General features: G+C 41.6%; 1 protein-coding gene across 3 annotated transcripts in view; it reads left to right on the forward strand.

The window, feature by feature from the left end:
• The window catches only part of LOC127657565 (arf-GAP with Rho-GAP domain, ANK repeat and PH domain-containing protein 2-like), a 145,910-nt gene that overhangs the window by 43,147 nt on the left and 85,123 nt on the right, over positions 1-17,640 (forward strand). For all 3 annotated transcript variants that reach the window (XR_007972306.1, XM_052146425.1, XM_052146435.1), the window contains 2 exons: positions 633-811; positions 11,119-11,225. Coding sequence is in view for 2 of the 3 variants with exons in the window: in XM_052146425.1 (XP_052002385.1) it covers positions 633-811; positions 11,119-11,225 (286 nt within the window). In the remaining variant the exon portion in view is untranslated. The remainder of the gene's footprint in view (positions 1-632; positions 812-11,118; positions 11,226-17,640) is intronic.

Below are 17,640 nucleotides of genomic sequence, written 5' to 3' on the forward strand. Positions count from 1 at the left end.
TGCCTGAAAGATCTTTTGTAGACTACAACCAGAATTTTAATCTTGTCCAAAAAGACAATGTACACAGAAAACCTCACCTTTTACAAAATGAGATCTCTCTCTTTACTTCTCTCTGTCTCTCTCTCTCTCTTACCTTGTCTCACTGGATGTAGCAGGTGCTGTAGACCTGCAGAGAATATGAGTATCCAGCTGTTAATGTTTTTTGGCTACTGTGTGTGCAAGTGAATATGTTCAAGCCCCTGTAGTCCTATTTAAACACAGCACAAGAGAATCCTCTCAGACTTCCTTCCCCATCACTCACTCACACACACACACACACACACACACACACACACACACACACACACACACACACACACACACACACACACACACACACAGGCAGGCAGGCAGGCAGGCACAGTGCTACGAGACACTTGGGCTTTTGCAGACTTGCTCTGTTTGCAGATTTGGAAGTTTATAAAATATAACAATAATATTAGACCATTTTTGTCCTTCCCTTTTATTCCCATGGCACCGTGTTTCTTCACACACGCATACCTGCACATACACTAACATACATCAAAAAGGCATACCTCCATTGTCACTCATGCTTTTTCTTACCTCCCTCCATCTTACGTCTTTCCTCTAAGGAGAACGTCAGGATTGGCTGGAGGTTCTTCAGTTTGCTGTGAACTCCCAGTCCTCAATTTCCCATCAGCCTCGCAAAAATAACACAATCAAGAGCAGCTACGTTGAGCTGCGTGGCCTCAAAGGAAGAGTCTACCTCAGCCTCGTGGGAACCATCTTCAGGCTCTGCAAAACAGACCAGGTTGCTTTTTAATGTACCTCAATCTTTCTATTTGTCTGTATCGATTTATTTTTTTATTTTTTTTATTTTAGTAAAGTAATAGTTCACCCCAAAATGAAAATTCTCTCATCAGTTACTCAATTAATGCTGTCTCAGTTTCATATGACATTCTTTCTTCTACAAAAATATAGCTTATTGAAGAATGTATGACTCATGGCCGTATGATGTAAGTCAGTGGGATGCACAACTTTCAAGCTCCATAGAGGAGTTAATGAGTGGTTTAATCCATGTCTTCTGAAGCGGTACTATCACTTTGGGTGAGAAACAGACCAAAATTATGACTGCGGTCACCAAAATGTTGATGTTAACACTAGAAAATTTAAATTAACATCTCATTGATGTACAAAAATAGCTGGATTAAGTACCCAGTGTGAATCAAGTGCAGATTTTCCCTCTTGAAGCCTGCACTTTGATCTGGTTGGGCCGGAAGTGAAGATTTATAGTGAATAAGGACTTAAATAAGGACCCAAAACTGATCGTAACACTTCTGAAGACATGGATTAAACCACTGGAGTCGTATGGATTACTTTTATGCTTAATTTCTGTCCTTTTTGGACCCCATTGGCATTGTATCTACAATAACACATCATACACTACTCAAAATATCTTTATTTGTGTTCTGCAGAAGAAAGAAAGTAATAAAAGTTTGGGACGCATTGGGGTAAGAAAATTATGTGAGAATTTTCATTTTTGGCTATTATCCCTTTAACCCTTAAATGCATGGGTGTTTCCCCAATCATTATTACATACACTGATCTTTAGAGAACTGGCATGTTTATCTATCGCATGGATCTACAAAATGCGTAGATAGGTAAACATTTTCAAGACAATTAGAAAATAATAAAATAGAATATTGTGGCAGGGCGGAGGGCTGGGCCGGGTCATGATTCTGCACACCGGCCCCTAATTAAGCTGATGAAGCCAGAGAGGGATAAGGGCGACTGGAGATGGCTGTGCGACAGAGAGAGAGTTACGGGCAGCTGCCCGACAGCTGTGTGTATTTGCCTTTTGGTTAAGTTTATCATAAAAATATTATTTATATTATCAAACCAGTTCTCGCCTCCTCCTTTCCACTGAACTGTGTTACAAATATATTCTGATATATTTTGATGTTTAATTTTTCATATTTCAATGAGATGATGCAACAAAAGTAGAACAGGATTCATCAGTTCCATGCTGAAATTTCATGAGATGCAACTGGCTGTCAAACACATACTTGAGCTACACATAACACATAATCTACACAAAAGCTACACATATATATTTTCTCAGGTACTTTTTTAGTCTAAATAGAGGCACAACATACATCATTGTAGTAGTACACCCAATGAGTGTTGCCAAATCATACTGTACATATGTTACACTTGTTATAGTTTACTTCCACATTGCTGCTTCGTCAAATAGCAATGCCAAATGTAAATCAAGTCAATCGTTGAAATATCAGCACCACATTGAGTAATAAATAGCATGTATTATATTTATGTGTACACGCAAATGGTATACTGATAATTCACCATTGTCACATAGAAAATCAATGTGATATAGTAGTTATTTGTTTGAATGTAGTACTCTGTTGTGTTGTAATCAGGGCTGGACTGGTAATCTGGCATACCGGGCATTTTCCCGGTGGGCCGACGCACTTTGGGGCCGATCAGGGGTGGACTGGCCATCTGGAGAACCAAGTGAGCAAGTGTGTCGGCCACGAATGGGCCGTGATAAGCTAAAATGAGGGCCAATTGCTATGTAAAATCCCAGGCTGATTTCTCTTCCCAGTTCAGCCCTGGTTGTAATAAACAATAGTAAAATCATTTAGATATTGAATAAAAAAATAAATTAATGATTTATGGAAGCACAATATATAAATAAATAAAGCAAAATGATTTCAATCTTTTTTTTTTTAATTTTGCCAAATTTTTTTTTGTTAAACTATTCAGAAGAGAAAGGTTGAGATACTGGTGTAGGCTTAACTCCAAAAAATGGTACTGGTACCAAAGACCCGAGGTATGCATTAGAGGATTAAAAGGAACAGGAACAGGTGAGGAGGTGGAAGAGGATTGTTGCAACCCGGATTTGAACTTACCCTAGCCACATGAGCACCACAGCATGTAGATTTATTATAATTATAATAAATGTAATATAATATATTATTTTATAATATAATATAAAGTAATAATATATTTTGTTATAATTTATTTTTTATTGAATTAAAGCCTTTCAGTATGTAGGGCTGTCAGTAGGGCTGAGAAATTAAATTAAAAGTTTTCACTGAAATATTACCAAAAATTCAAATTATATTAAAATTTTAAAGACATTATTCAGGTATGGGGAAAAAAAGAAAAGACATCTGATTTTTAAATCAACGTTGTCTCCTACATCCACAAGGGGGCACAACAAATCAATATAAACCTTTAGCACTGTGTAGAAGGAATTGTTTATTGTAAAAAACAAATCTGTCTGTTAACAAATGTGCAAGTTCATGTTTTCAAATATTAAGTAAAATGTAAAACAAGAAAAGAAACACCTCAATAGACAATTCTATGTAAAATTCGCCCCTCGAGCCTCCCATGCCTCCTCCTTCTATGGCTCCACCCCTCAAGCCTCCCACGGCTCCGCCTTTCACGGCTTCACCCTTCGAGGCTGCCACGGCTCCGCCTTCTATGATTTTGCCCCTCCAGCCTGCCACGGTTCTGCCTTCCATGGCTTTGTCCTCGAGCCTGCCACGGCTTCGCCCTCAAGCCTCCCACGGCTAAGACTGCCATGGCTTTGCCCTCGAGCCTGCCAGGGCTTCGCCCTCAAGACTCCCACGGCAGCTCCTGCCATGGCTTCGCCCCCTGAGCCTTCTACAACTCTGCCTTCCACGGCTCCAGTCTATTTTGTGATCACCACCCAGGCCTCCTGATCCTGTTTCATCCCTGTGGCCGCCAACCAGTCCTCCTGATCCAGTCACTACCCCGAGGTGGTCTTCTGGGTCTCCTGGACACCCACCTGATCTGCTCTGGTATCCTGGGTCTTCTGGCCGTTCACCTGATCTGCTCTGGTCTTCTGAGTCTCCTGGCCACCGGCCTGATCTGCTCTGGTCTTCTGAGTCTCCTGGCAACCGACCTGATCTGCTCTGGTCTTCTGAGTCTCCTGGCCACCGACCTGATCTGCTCTGGTCTTCTGAGTCTCCTGGCCACCGACCTGATCTGCTCTGGTCTTCTGAGTCTCCTGGCCACCGGCCTGATCTGCTCTGGTCTTCTGAGTCTCCTGGCCACCGGCCTGATCTGCTCTGGTCTTTTGGGTCTCCTGGCCATCCGCCTGATATACTCTGGTCTCCTGGGTCTTCTAGCCGTCCACCTAGTCTTCTGATTCTCCTGGCTGTCTGCCTGATTTGCTCTGGACTTTTGGTTCTCCTGACCGTTCGCCTGATCTGCTCTGGTCTTCTGGGTCCCTCGGATGTCCACCCGATCTGTTCTGGTGTCCCTGGTCTCATGGCTGTTCGCCTGATCTGCACTGGTCTCCTTGGTCTCTCGGCCGTCCAACTGATCTGCTCTGGTCTTCTGGGTCTCTTGACCATACGCCTGATCTGCTCTGGTCTCCTTGGTCTCCTGGCCGTCCGCCTGATCTGCTCTGGTCTTCTGGGTCCCTCGGATGTCCACCCGATCTGTTCTGGTGTCCCTGGTCTTATGGCTGTTCGCCTGATCTGCACTGGTCTCCTTGGTCTCCTGGCCGTCCGCCTGATCTGCTCTGGTCTTCTGGGTCCCTCGGATGTCCACCCGATCTGTTCTGGTGTCCCTGGTCTCATGGCTGTTCGCCTGATCTGCACTGGTCTCCTTGGTCTCTCGGCCGTCCAACCGATCTGCTCTGGTCTCCCTGGTCTATCATCCTTCCACCTGCTCTTTCATGATTCACTGTTATTTGCCTTGTGTTTCTCCCCTGTCATCTGTTCCTCCTGGACTACAATTCCCATAATTCCCTGCCCTCATCACTGCCAGCTGTCCTCGATTGTTTTCACCTGTCCTTCATTTAAGTGAGCATTTACTCATTGCCCATTGTGTATACAATGCCCTGTTGTTTGCTTAGTCCTTATGTGTTTTGACCTCCTGTGTAAGACCTATGCCCATCGTGAATGTTTCCTTTGTTTTTGCCATTTCACATTGTGGATTTTTTCTTTGTTCCTGTGTTTACCCCGTTACGTCATACTTTGTTTATTTAATAAAACCCTGTTTAGCTGCACCTAGATCCAGCTCTTGGGACTTCCTTCCGATTGTTACACAATTGAATATGCATTTTTTCCTTAATCTGATTAATGTTTGGGTTTCAATTTTTTATACATTCTGATCTGCCCTTGGCAGGTTTATTTGTGCATATAATTAGACAGCTGGATCAGCTTGAAGTAAACTGTTATTCTCATGGGAGTGAAAGAACTAAAACTTCATGTTTGTAAGTGCGTAAGGTTCTTATGCACTTCCTCGCATGTGAAGCAACGCATATGCAGCCCATATGCTGAGAATGTTGTTATTGAAATGCACACACAAACCATGACACCTCACATGCATATGTATTTGATCTATACCCAATTGGTCTCAGTTTTAAATTAGATTTAAGCTGAGAATGTTATTCAGTGTGAATAGTCGACACACACGTTCACACACTTTATCATCTGTACGTCTTAAATTACTGTCCATATTAGCACGAGCAAACATCTTTGTCTTCATTCTGCAAGAAAATAATTTTTTGTCAGCCGATTTAGCATGCGAGAAAGAGAGAGCTGTTAAAATGGAAATTAATTGTATTGTTTTTACTTTATATCCTCTCCGTGTTTAAATTGCTCCAACAAGTGCTAGGAGAAATGAAAGGGAATTAAGGAAAAGGAGGGAATGTGGAGAAAAAAGGAAAGTGAAAGAAAAAGGGAGTGAATGAAAGGAAGAACTGGGCAGAGAGACAAGAATGAAGGGACAGCAGAGGGAGGTGAAGACAGCAGTGGCTGTTGAGGGTTGAAGAAATCACAAAGTAGAGAGAGAGTGGAAGAGTGTGTAGAGAGAGAGTGGAAAAGGTGTGGTGGTGGGTAACACGGTTCATGTTCAGTGAAGTGGAGTATTTAATTTAACAAGATGAAGGAGCTGCCCAGGATGCTGTTTTTTCCCCCATTTCCCTCTTGGAGAGGATGAAATGTGCCACCCTTCTCTCCTCTGTAGTCAGGGCATGATGTTTCCCCAAGGTAATGAAAGTCAACCTAACTGGCCAGTGAAAATCACATGACACCACTGCAGTTTATTACTACATCGATTTTTGATTTCCTATCTTAAAGTACTTGCTCCTAAACAAAGAACACAAGTAGCCTAAGCACAGGGTACTGTAATGCCATTTTTGTAAGGTCTCTGAAGGCTAACATATAAAGTCCAAAAGGACAATTAGAAGATGTCAGGGGCATTTCTATATCTTCAGCCAATTTAACCTTTTTACAGGTGATGCAGCTTAAATCTTTTTTTAATATTCATTCAAAGAAACACTGTTGCGATGGGGTTCAAATACAGCTACTGAAGGAGTGATGGCAAATTTAGCATCTTTCTCTCTTCGGACTGCTTTTTTTTTGGGGGGGGGGTCGGTAGTCATGGAAACTTAAAGTGGATTTTTATTTAGGTGTTTGAGAAAATGGAAGTGCAAAAATTATATTTGCTGTGGTCACCCATTCACATATATAGATGAAATTACTCTGACATCACACCCATTGAGATATATATATATATATATATATATCTATGTGTGTAGATACCTTATTAGCGGCTGCTTCTGTGGACCACAATACGTCGGCTCATCAGACATATTGGATAAGTCAACAGCCGTACGTCAGTAAATGAATGTAAATTGACAGCTACGGTCTGCAAATGTCTATTGTCTTTCCAGCCAACTTCAAGATTATCTGAATTTACATAAATATTGGGCAATTAATTAGATGCTATAAAAAAATCCTGACTTTCAAAACTTCAAATAAAGTCCTCTACAAATGATCATGGTAAACACACTGAAAATTTGCACCCAGTCAGTTTCCACACAAATAAAATGTTATGCTGTGGTCTGAGGCTGCTTATCCATTCACTTACATTCAAACAACTCTCCTTGTTGACTGTTCCAAGATGGCACCGCGGTTGACGTATCTGAACCAGCCGAATGAGGCATCTATGTATGTATATCTGTGGTCATACTACATTCAACCATGCTTCCGTGTTCTTATGAACTGCATATTTCAATGGTGGATATGGGCAGTGCCGTCGTTTTTATAATCTTTTAAGCATTACATAATGTAATAATGTTTGTTGATGTTAATAAAAGTTACTATGAAGGGATATCTATGGTTAACACTGAAGAAATTATGTAGGTTCTTTCTGAATGATCAGAAAAACAAGTTTGAACTTGATTCAATATGGCTGTATGATTATGTTGGACATGTAACAGGTTGATGAATACAAACCCTCACATGTTTAGAACACTTCAAAAGCCTGAAAAATGTGGCATATACACAGATGGGCCAAAACAGTATGAGCACCTGCCTAATATGCTGTTGTTCCTCCACCTGCTGCCAAAACAGTGCTGACCCGCCAAAGCATGGACTCTACAAGACCCATGAAGGTTTCCTGTGGTATGTGGCACCAAGACATTAGCAGCAGATCCTTCAAGTCCTGTAAGTTGCGAGGTGGAGCCGCCATGGATTAGACTTGTTGGTCCAGCACATCCCACAGATGCACAAGTGGATTGAGATCTGGGGAATTTGGAGGCTAGGCAAAAACTTTGAACTCTTCATCATGTTCCTCATACATTCCTGAACAATGTGTGCAGTGTGGCAGAGCACATTATCCTACTGAAAGAGGCCAATACCATCAGGGAATACCATTTCCATGATGGGGTGTATCTGGTCTGCAATGATGTTTAGGTAGGTGGCACCTGCCAAATTGACATCCACATGAATGTCCGGACCCAGAGTTTCTCAGCAGAACATTGCCCAGAGTATCCCATTCCCTCCACCATCTTGTTGTCTTCCCACAGTGCATTCTTGTGCCATCTCTTCCCCTGGTAAACGGTACACACGTACACGACCACCACCACCACCACGTGATGTAAAATAAATAAATAAATAAATGGATTCATCAGACCAGACAACCTTCTTCCACTGCTGCAAGGTCCAGTTCCGACGCACACGTCCCCATTGTAGGTGCTTTAGATGGTGGATGGGTCATCATGGCACTCTGACCAGTCTGTGGCTAAGCAGTCCCATATGCAGTAGGGTGTGATGCACAGTGTGTTGTGACACATTCCTCCCGTAAACATCATTAACATTTTCTGTGACTTGTGCCGACCTTCTGTCGGTTCGGACCAGATGGGATAACTTTTGTTGACCTCGCGTATCGATGAGTCTTGGGCGCCAAACACCCTGTCGCCGGTTTGTGTTTTGTCTCTCATCAGACCAATGTCGGTAGGTACTCACCACTGCTGACCTGGAGCACCCTACTAGCCTTTCCATTTCAGATATGCTCTGACCCAGTCATCTGGCCATAACAATTTAGACCATGTCAAAGTCGCTCAGGTCTTTACTCCTGCCCATTTCTCCTGCATTCAGCACGTTGACTACGAGAACAACAACTACTTCTTCTTTCGGAGTTTTATGGCGGTTGGCAAACCAGCTAAAAGGTGCATTTACCACCACCAACTGGATAGGAGTGTGAAGCATTAACAGAGTGAAGCAAATGATCAAATAACAAAAAAAAAAACAATAAAAAAAAATTATAATAACCTATATTCTGTTAACCAATCCTGTTTCCTTTAGATACCTCATTAAAGCACTATAGACCCTTTTCTCTTTCTGTGCGTTTTGAAATATGCTATTGACTGACAATGTATCAATACCTATGTAGCTTAATGTTTCAGCAAAATTGATTCTTTCTCTGTCGTATTCTGTGCAATGAATCAACACATGTTCAACTGTTTCTGACAAGCCACATTTATCACAATTTGCAGATTCTCTTTTCCCTATGATGAACATTGAGTAATTAAGGCATGTATGCCCTATTCGAAGCCTAGATATTATGGAATCTTCCTTTCTGCTTCCGTATTTATTTCTCTCACCCCCAACTTTATTTTGAATTTTATACAGATGTCTTCCTTTTGTCTCCTTGTCCCATTTCTGTTGCCACATCTTGTTTAGGGCAGATTTTATTATTGCTTTGACTTCAGTTTTACTCAGTGATACATTAATGTCTATTACATTTCGCTTCAAAGATCTCTTTGCCAACTGATCAACCTCCTCATTACCCTCTACCCCCACATGTGCTGGAACCCATAAAAATGAAATATTTACACCTATTCTGTATATTCTGTACATATTTTGTAGTATCTCATACAAGATCTCCTGCCTGGATGCTGACTTTCCACTATTTATACTCATTAAAGCTGAATAGGAGTCTGAGCAAATCACTACATCCATAGGATGAACGTCTTCCACCCATTGAAGTGCCATTAAAATTCCAATCATCTCTGCGGTATATACTGAAGCATGATCTGTAATTGACTACGAGAACTGATTGTTTGCTTACCATCTAATCTACCCAGACCTTGACATGTGACCTGGTTAGGAGATGATCAACATTATTCGTTTCACCTGTGAGTGATCATAATGTTTTGGCTCATCAGTGTATAAATGAGTACTACCAACAGACATACAATATGTTTCTTTAGTGCTTAGATTATTAACCCACATAGAGTAAATAATAATGTTTGACTTCAATATCATCATATTCCAAGTCCAAACTTAATTTCAACCTCTTTTGATTTAATAATTGTTACTTATTGCATTAAAAAGTACTCTTAAGACAACATTTAAGCAGTATGACATTGTTTTTATTTGCACATCCTTTCACAAACAGTAGCCTATGAGCTGTAATGGGAGACAGAGTCCATTAAGTCATATTTGGCCTCATATCTGTCACAGCTGTTGCACTTTGGAAATTAAAAACAGCGGTTTTTGATCAGAGTTTGTGCGATTCTTTCATAAAAAGTTTAAATATACAAAAAGCAGCTGGGTCTAATAAGAGCAGACACAATAACAATAACGGTGATCCATGAAATCTAAAATATGTATATGTAAAATCCTCATCAGATCTCCAATAATCTTTCAGAAACACCCTGTTTCAAACCCACAAATAACTTTCTGGGCACTTTCTGCTCAATTTAATTAAAGCGCCTATTGAAAGCAGTTCCTTTCTCCGCCAAAAGAATGAGTGAAAAGAAAGTGAGCTTTTTTTGTAAACAGTAATTTCTTCTATATAAGTTTACCGCACTATAGTTTATTTCTGGAAATGTGAAAAAAATTCCATCCAATGACATTGTATTTTTTGTGTGATTTCACTGAAATGCAGAGTGGGCCACGAATGAGCGATACAAAAGTAAAGCGCACATCTGAGGGCTCTACACAGGCATGGCGTTGTGTGATGCAAATAACATTGCCGCTTTTGGCAAAATACTTTTTGTCACCTCATGCCAGGAATCTATTGAAATACAATGTAACTCCTGTAACAAATCAGAAACATTCTGAGACCAATGTACAACCAAAGTATTTATATTTCCAAAGGTGTCCTAATGCTTTATTTCAGAAATCATGTTGATTCTTCTGAAATGTGAAATGTGGAGTCTTTCAAAAGATGAGCTTCACTTTGAAAATTTCACCCTATTGAGCGATAAGTAACCGTAGGCTACTAATACTATCTGTCCAAATACTGTCTTGAAAAGGACGATATAGTAGCCCTCTGGCTGTTGTTATGTCGTTTTCTCTCCTCTCTCTCCTTCCCTCTCAGAAACATCCCTTGGTCCTCTGAGAGGTTTTCATATTGCTGTCACCCTTGAGGTAATTGGTAAAGTTTGGAAGGAAAGTTTGCTGTGTATTTCTTCTTTCAATTTTGTCATTCAATCACACTCTGATCAGTGGATCATCAGGTATTCACCCACCAGCGAGTTCATTGTCTATTCTGTGCTCCCTTTGATCATTTTCACATACCAGTTTCTTGCATTTAGAATTTTTTTATTGTGTAATTTAGAAGTTTTTTTTTATTCACTTGATTCACTCCTGCTATAATGTTTTGATTTGACACACAGAATATCTGAAACTAAACTGTTGGGATTGTTCACATGGCTGTAACTAATAAGCATCATTCCAGTGGGGTTGGATGTCTTCCTAATGTTGTTTTTTTACAGAAATGGACATGAAAAATTAAAAGAATATTTATGTTGATTCTTCACAGGACTTCAATGCTGGACTGGCCATTGCTGAGGTGGACTTGACTGCTGCATGTGTAAAACAGGTTGAGAGGAAGGGCTTTGAGATCACTACACCTTTCAAATCCTTCTGGTGAGCTGCTAAAAAGTATTATATAATAGATTGAAAATAAGAACTTTTTTTTGCCTTAATTACTCATTAAATCTTGTTTAAAACACATTTCATGACCTTCGAGTAGAGCTAAGCTTCTTACCTGGACTTATTTAATATTACTTGTCTTGGGGGGAAAAATAAGAAATGAATAATCAAAGTTTCACCCAAGGCCAGACTTCGTAAATTAAGTGTTAACATTAGTGTAAATATTCATTTATTTACTCAAACGCCTCCAGAAATTTCATCAGATTATGAGAGAGGTTGCTCTAAATTTCATATGGGCTCTGGTTACATAAATCATCAGCACTTTCATATACTTTCATAATTTGTAGAATGGTAAATTAACTGCTATAGAAGTGACCTTCATACCTTGCTACTTGCATAAGGTTGTGAGAAAGAAAGAAGTGTGGCTTTTACCTGCCCCGCCACATAAAAACAAAATTTGTTGATCCGGTCTTCAACTGCATTCTATTCAAGTGCAATTGCCAGATCAAAAGAGATTCCAGAGGACCTTAGAAGAAGAGCTGTTGAAGTTCATAAGTCTGGAAAGAGTTACAAAAGGATTTCTTAGTTCCCCATAGCCCAAAGTCAGGCGGTTTACTCCTGGAATAAATTCAGCACCATTTCTACTTTCACTTCAACTGGGCATACTGCAATTCTCAGTGTAAGAACATGACAAAGAGTCCTCCAACAGCTTACAAGAACCTGACTATGAGGGTAAAGAATGTGCTGCTGTGTTCACAAGTCTACTGTTAAACAACACTTGACAAGAAAAACAAGAGAAGTTCATGAAAGCTTACCAGTGATTAATCTACTGCATTTAAGAAATGTGCTACTTAGAGAGAACAAAATACTGCATGTCTACTCTAAAATCTTGTTCTAAAGTAGGGCTGCAACTAACGATTATTTTGCTAATCGATTCATCTAACGATTATTAGAAAGATTATTCGACTATTCTGTTGATTATTGCTACGATTAATCATTAGCTCTTAACCAACTATTCAGCTTGTGCCCAGAGTTAAATGGTTGTGTTAAAAATGCTTACTAACAATAAAGAGGACAAAATCATCTTTTAAAAATATCTTTACATGACAATAACTCCCAAAAACAAACTCTATCTTCTTAATAGTGCTGCGTATCGCAGATTTACTTCACAATATGATACACACGTGGCACATAGGCTACAGTATTTTATGATTCAATACATCGCAATCCATCACGTTATTTATCTAGCTACAGCAAACGAACACGAGGGACGGGCATCCCCTTGCCACAAGGTGTCTCAGTCGGGTGCAGATTCAATCTCTCCCCCTTCACGTGACTCATAGACGTGACGCTGACCGCACAGACCAACAGCTGATTGCTATTAACAAGTTAATTAACAAGTTGTGAAAACAAAAATTACCTAATGTAACATTAGTAGCCTTCTCCCCTGTGCCTGGCCATGACGCATATAATACATCCTGCTTGTCAAGAAAGTTGGTAAAGTACATCCAGGTTTTCTGTGATTCCTCTCTTGCATATTGAAACAGCATAGCTAATCCACTCATCATTTCAGCTTCAAAAGTCCACTTGCTGTTATGGTGACAGATGACAAACGCGACTTGTTTAGAATCAGCTTTGCAGTTCTTTGCATCTCACATATGATTACTTCACCTGTTTGCCCTATAAAAACGATTGCTCGTTCATAACCACAGTTGCTAAAGTTAGCATGGCTAATTTGCTATCATGTGCCTTAAATCCGCTCAGCCTCAGATGCCACTCAGCTCGTTGTGGTCTTGTTTCACCTTGTTTCCCGCCTGTACTTTCTCATCCTAATAACAACATAGCTACAACACACACACACACACACACACACACACACACTGCTGGGTCTTCTAGGATCGACTCGGGTAATACACATAATGTTAAACAGAGCCAGGACCCGCAGCAATAGAATGGGACCCGACCCGGATCCGGCTGACCATATAAAATGTGGATTCGAACCCATATGGATACCGGGTCGGGTCTCAGGTCTTGTGGTTAGGGTGGATCCAGGTAAGACCTTTTTAGAGCAGCAGCTACAGAAAACATTTGGCTTTGGTGATTATCAATGAATATGTTGCCACAAGTTACTTAAAGGAGTCGTGATGTACTTTATTCTTTTCTTTTTTAAATAACTTTGTTTTTTTCTGAGGTCCACTTATAATTAATGTTTTTGCACCAAAAACAGTCATAATTGAGTAAAATATTACCATTTTCCGCCTGTCTCTGGCCCTCTGTCTGAAATGTTCAGTTTTCAGCTCTCTTGCCCTTTACTCTCAGGGTTTACACATGACAGACATCCAACACATTGCATCCGAATCAAACTGTTACTCAAGTCCAGCAGCACTATAAACCATAACTATTCATGAATTGAATTGGAACTTATGGTTTTGCGATTGGGTCCAGTCATGTCCCATCTTTCAATAACACTTCCTTTGCAAAGCTTAAATCATATTCTGACTGGTTCAAAAGCAACGCATGCTGAAATGCGGCAAAAATTCATATAATTTACTATTATTTATTTATTTATATTTATTCATTAAGCAGATGCTTTAATCCAAAGCGACTTACAAAATGAGAAAGGATACAACATGAGCGATTCATCTTAAGGAGACAGCATTACAAAGTTTAAGTTGCATCAGAAAAGTACTATCCAAGGCAGAGCTTAGAGTGCAACAAGTTTATTTTATTTTTATGATTGTATGATCAAGTACTCATGAAAAAGATGTCTTTTAGATGTTTTTTGAAGACAGCGAAGGAGTCTGTTTCATGGATGGAGTTGGGAAGGTCATTCCTCCACCGAGGTTCAGTGAAGCCCTGGAAAGTGATTTGGTACCTCTTAGTTTTGGAACAAAGGTGCCACTCATTTGCAGACAGCAGCCATCCGGTGGGAACGTAGCTCTGCATGAATGATTTTTGGTAAGCTGGAGCAGACCCATTGACTGTTCTGTATGCAAACATCAGAGCCTTCAACTTGATACGTGCAGCAGCTAGTGTAGAGAGACAAGGTGGGGTATAACATACTCTCTCTTAGGTCTGTTGAAGACCACACATGCTGCAGCATTCTGGATCATTTGCAGAGGCATAATTGTGCACACAGGAAGGCCAGCTAAAATATCATTACAGTTATCCTGTCTAGATATGACAAGAAAATGAAGGAAGGGTCTTATCTTCCTGATGTTGCGGAGTGCAAATCTACATTAATGGGCTGTTTTCGAGATGTAGTCTGTGAAAATGAGTTGGCTGTCGATGGTTACCACTAGATTTCTAACCATTTTGGATGGTGTTATAGTAGACAAGGAGTTGAATGTGATATCATCCAGGCAGAGATGTCTCCCAAATAGGCAGAGATCCGAGCAGTCACCGTGGGTTCGTCGGGCTGAAAACACAAGTAGAGCTGAATGTCATCTGTGTAGCTATCTTGGAGCTAGACGTGATCATGTGTCGCTGGGGAGAGAGAAAGTGGTAAGGGTCATCACCTGGTGATTTAATGATACATGACACGTTACAGTGACGGTGGAGATGGGCTTGAAAAGCCGCCGAGAACAACAGTGAGGGAGAGAGAGAACGACACAAGAAAGCAGTGATTGCCGTGTCCCAGTGAACCTCTTATCTGGCTGAAAAGCCTGAGATTGATTAATGTGGCTGGGAAGCCCGAATTTAGTTTGTGAAGCTGAACTTTCATTAAAAAGCTATAGTACCTGAAATGCTCCCCGCTCCTTCTTGCCCGTATCTGTTACACTGGTGCCGAAAACCAGGAACTAGAAGGTCGTCTGGTCACCATGGACACCTCACCTCTGGGTGAAGTCATCCACGTCCTGGCTAACATCCAGGAAACCCATCATCAAGCCCTGCTCGCTCTAGAAAGACGTTTCCAGGAGCTCCTCCAGGTCCAAGCCAAGGATCAACAGACTCTATGGGGCTGGCTTGCTCCAGGCGGATCCTCTGCCGTGACCCCGGAGTTAGTGACGAAGCCGCACATCCTCCTCACCAAGATGGGTCCTCAGGATGACCCAGAGGCTTTCCTGGGCCTCTTTGAACATGCAGCCACCGCCTCCGGCTGGCCTCAAGCCCAGTGGGCCCTCGACTTGTTACCGCTACTCTCCGGGGAGGCATAACTCGTGGTGCAATAACTGCCAGCAGAGTACTGCCTGGACTATGGAAAACTGAAGACCGGAGTCCTGCAACGGGTGGGCCGCACCCCTGAACAACATCGTCAGCGGTTCCTCTCCCTTACGCTGAGTGAAGTTGGCCGCCTGTTTGCGCAACAGCTCCGGGACGGCTGTCGAAAATGGGTGCTAGCTGGGGAAAGGCGCTGTGTGGAGGATGTAATAGAGCTGATGGTACTGGAGCAGGAAAACTGCGGAATGGGTCCAGTGCCATCGCCCCACGTCAGTGGATGACGCCGTCCAGCTGGCCAAAGCCCACATGGTAGCCTACCCTGCAGCCGGCGAGCAGTCCAAGTCTCTTTCTCTCTCCCGGTAGTGACCACCGTTATTCAATTTTGGGGACTAAAGCTTAGAGTAGAGGCCGCAGTTAATTCCCGCCTCACCTATCCACTAATTCTGGGAACCAGTTGTCCGGGGTTTAAAACATTGTTAAAAGCATTGTGTGTGGATGGGTTCTGCGAACCAAAAACTCGGTGTGTGATGTGTGACGCGATGGCTGGGGAGGTGGGGCCGTCCGCGTCTACTCAGCATCACAGGGATGCAAGGGGGGAATCCTCTGACATTCCCGCCCTTAGGGAATTCCTGGAGGGGGACTTCCCTCTAGAGCAGTCGCGTGACGAAACCCTTAGGCACGCCTTTGACCTAGTGAGAGTAATCGATGGTCTGCAGCTCCAGCCTGACTTTGCCCTCACATTTCTGTATTTTTCAATTATTAGGGACCGGTTGTATCGAGTACAACCCAGTTATTAGTCCCGGGGAGCCGTCGGGAAACACTGTTCCAGGTGGCTCATCACATTCCTATGGCAGGTCACCTAGGGCAAGAAAGAACAATCCACCGTTTAATAACCCATTTTTATTGGCCGGTTTATAGGTGGTGTGCGACATGCCGTGAATGTCAATTGGTGAATCCACCGGCCACCCCAAGAGCGCCATTGCGCCCATTACCGCTAATCGAGGTCCCCTTAAAAAGAATTGTCATGGACCTCGTGGGCCATTAGAACGGTCAGCATGCGGATATCGCTTTGTGTTAGACCTGGTGGACTACGCAACGCGAAATCCGGAAGCAGTGCCTCTGAGCAACATCTCAGCACGCAGTGTTGCGGAGGCACTCTTCAAAATGATCTCCGACCAGGGCACTACGTTCATGTCAATACGTGACACTACGCAAACTTTATGAATTACCGGGGATTAAATAGATTCTGACCAGCATTTACCACCCACAGACAGACGGGCTGGTTGAACGATTTAATCGTACCCTGAAAACCATGATTCGTAAGTTGGTACACAAGGACGCAAGAAATTGGGACAAATGTTCTTGATCTTCGAGCAAAGCTATACAATCTGGGACAGTTGTCACAACAGAATTTGCTCCAAGCTCAAGAGACGCAAAGCCTGCTGTATAACAGGGGTGCCCAACTACGGGAATTTGCACCGGGAGATAAAGTACTTGTATTACTCCCCACGTCGACCTCGAAATTACTAGGCAAGTGCATATATATGTATAAAATAGAAAACATGGAAATATTTTATGTGGGTCCTAAGTTGGAAAACTTTTGTTTTTAAAGGCCCCTTTATATTCTTGCCCTTTTAGGGTTAAATTAAGACTTTATTTGTAATCATGACTTAATGATTACTTTAAGATTACATTTTTCCTCACAACTCTATGCTGAATGTGCTTGCACTGATCTTGTGCTCTGTTAAAGTTTTGCAGATCTCACGATGGGTTACAGAAATGTTTTTAATAAAATATAGCCTGCATTGTTTTGTTCACTACCTAGTTTGTAACATTCCTGCAAAAGAGATGTGACCTTGTCTTGATTCACTAGAGCACACTTTCATCGGAATTTTACCTCTTGGTACAAGTGACCTTCTAGTGCTTTTCCAACTAAATAAAATATCCGAACAAGAAATAATTAAAATCTTTAAAACTTTGTTTGCCTGTGTATAATTAATTGAGTTCTTGCTTTGCTAGACAGTGTGAGATTTATTAAAGGCACAGGAAACTCCCTCCATTTCTCCCTTTTGTGTCTTTTTTTCAGTTTGTTGCCTGCTGTGTTTCTTTTCTAACAGCTACTCTCTCATTATGACTGTCCTCCTTCTCTGATACCATCCATCTGAAACGCACTCGTTATTGATCTGTTTTTTCAAACTCCCTCGTTCTTTTTTTCCGTTAGAAATATCAGCTCTGCTATAACAGCTGT

This window comes from Xyrauchen texanus, chromosome 2, assembly GCF_025860055.1.
Source record: "Xyrauchen texanus isolate HMW12.3.18 chromosome 2, RBS_HiC_50CHRs, whole genome shotgun sequence".
NCBI lineage: Eukaryota > Metazoa > Chordata > Actinopteri > Cypriniformes > Catostomidae > Xyrauchen > Xyrauchen texanus.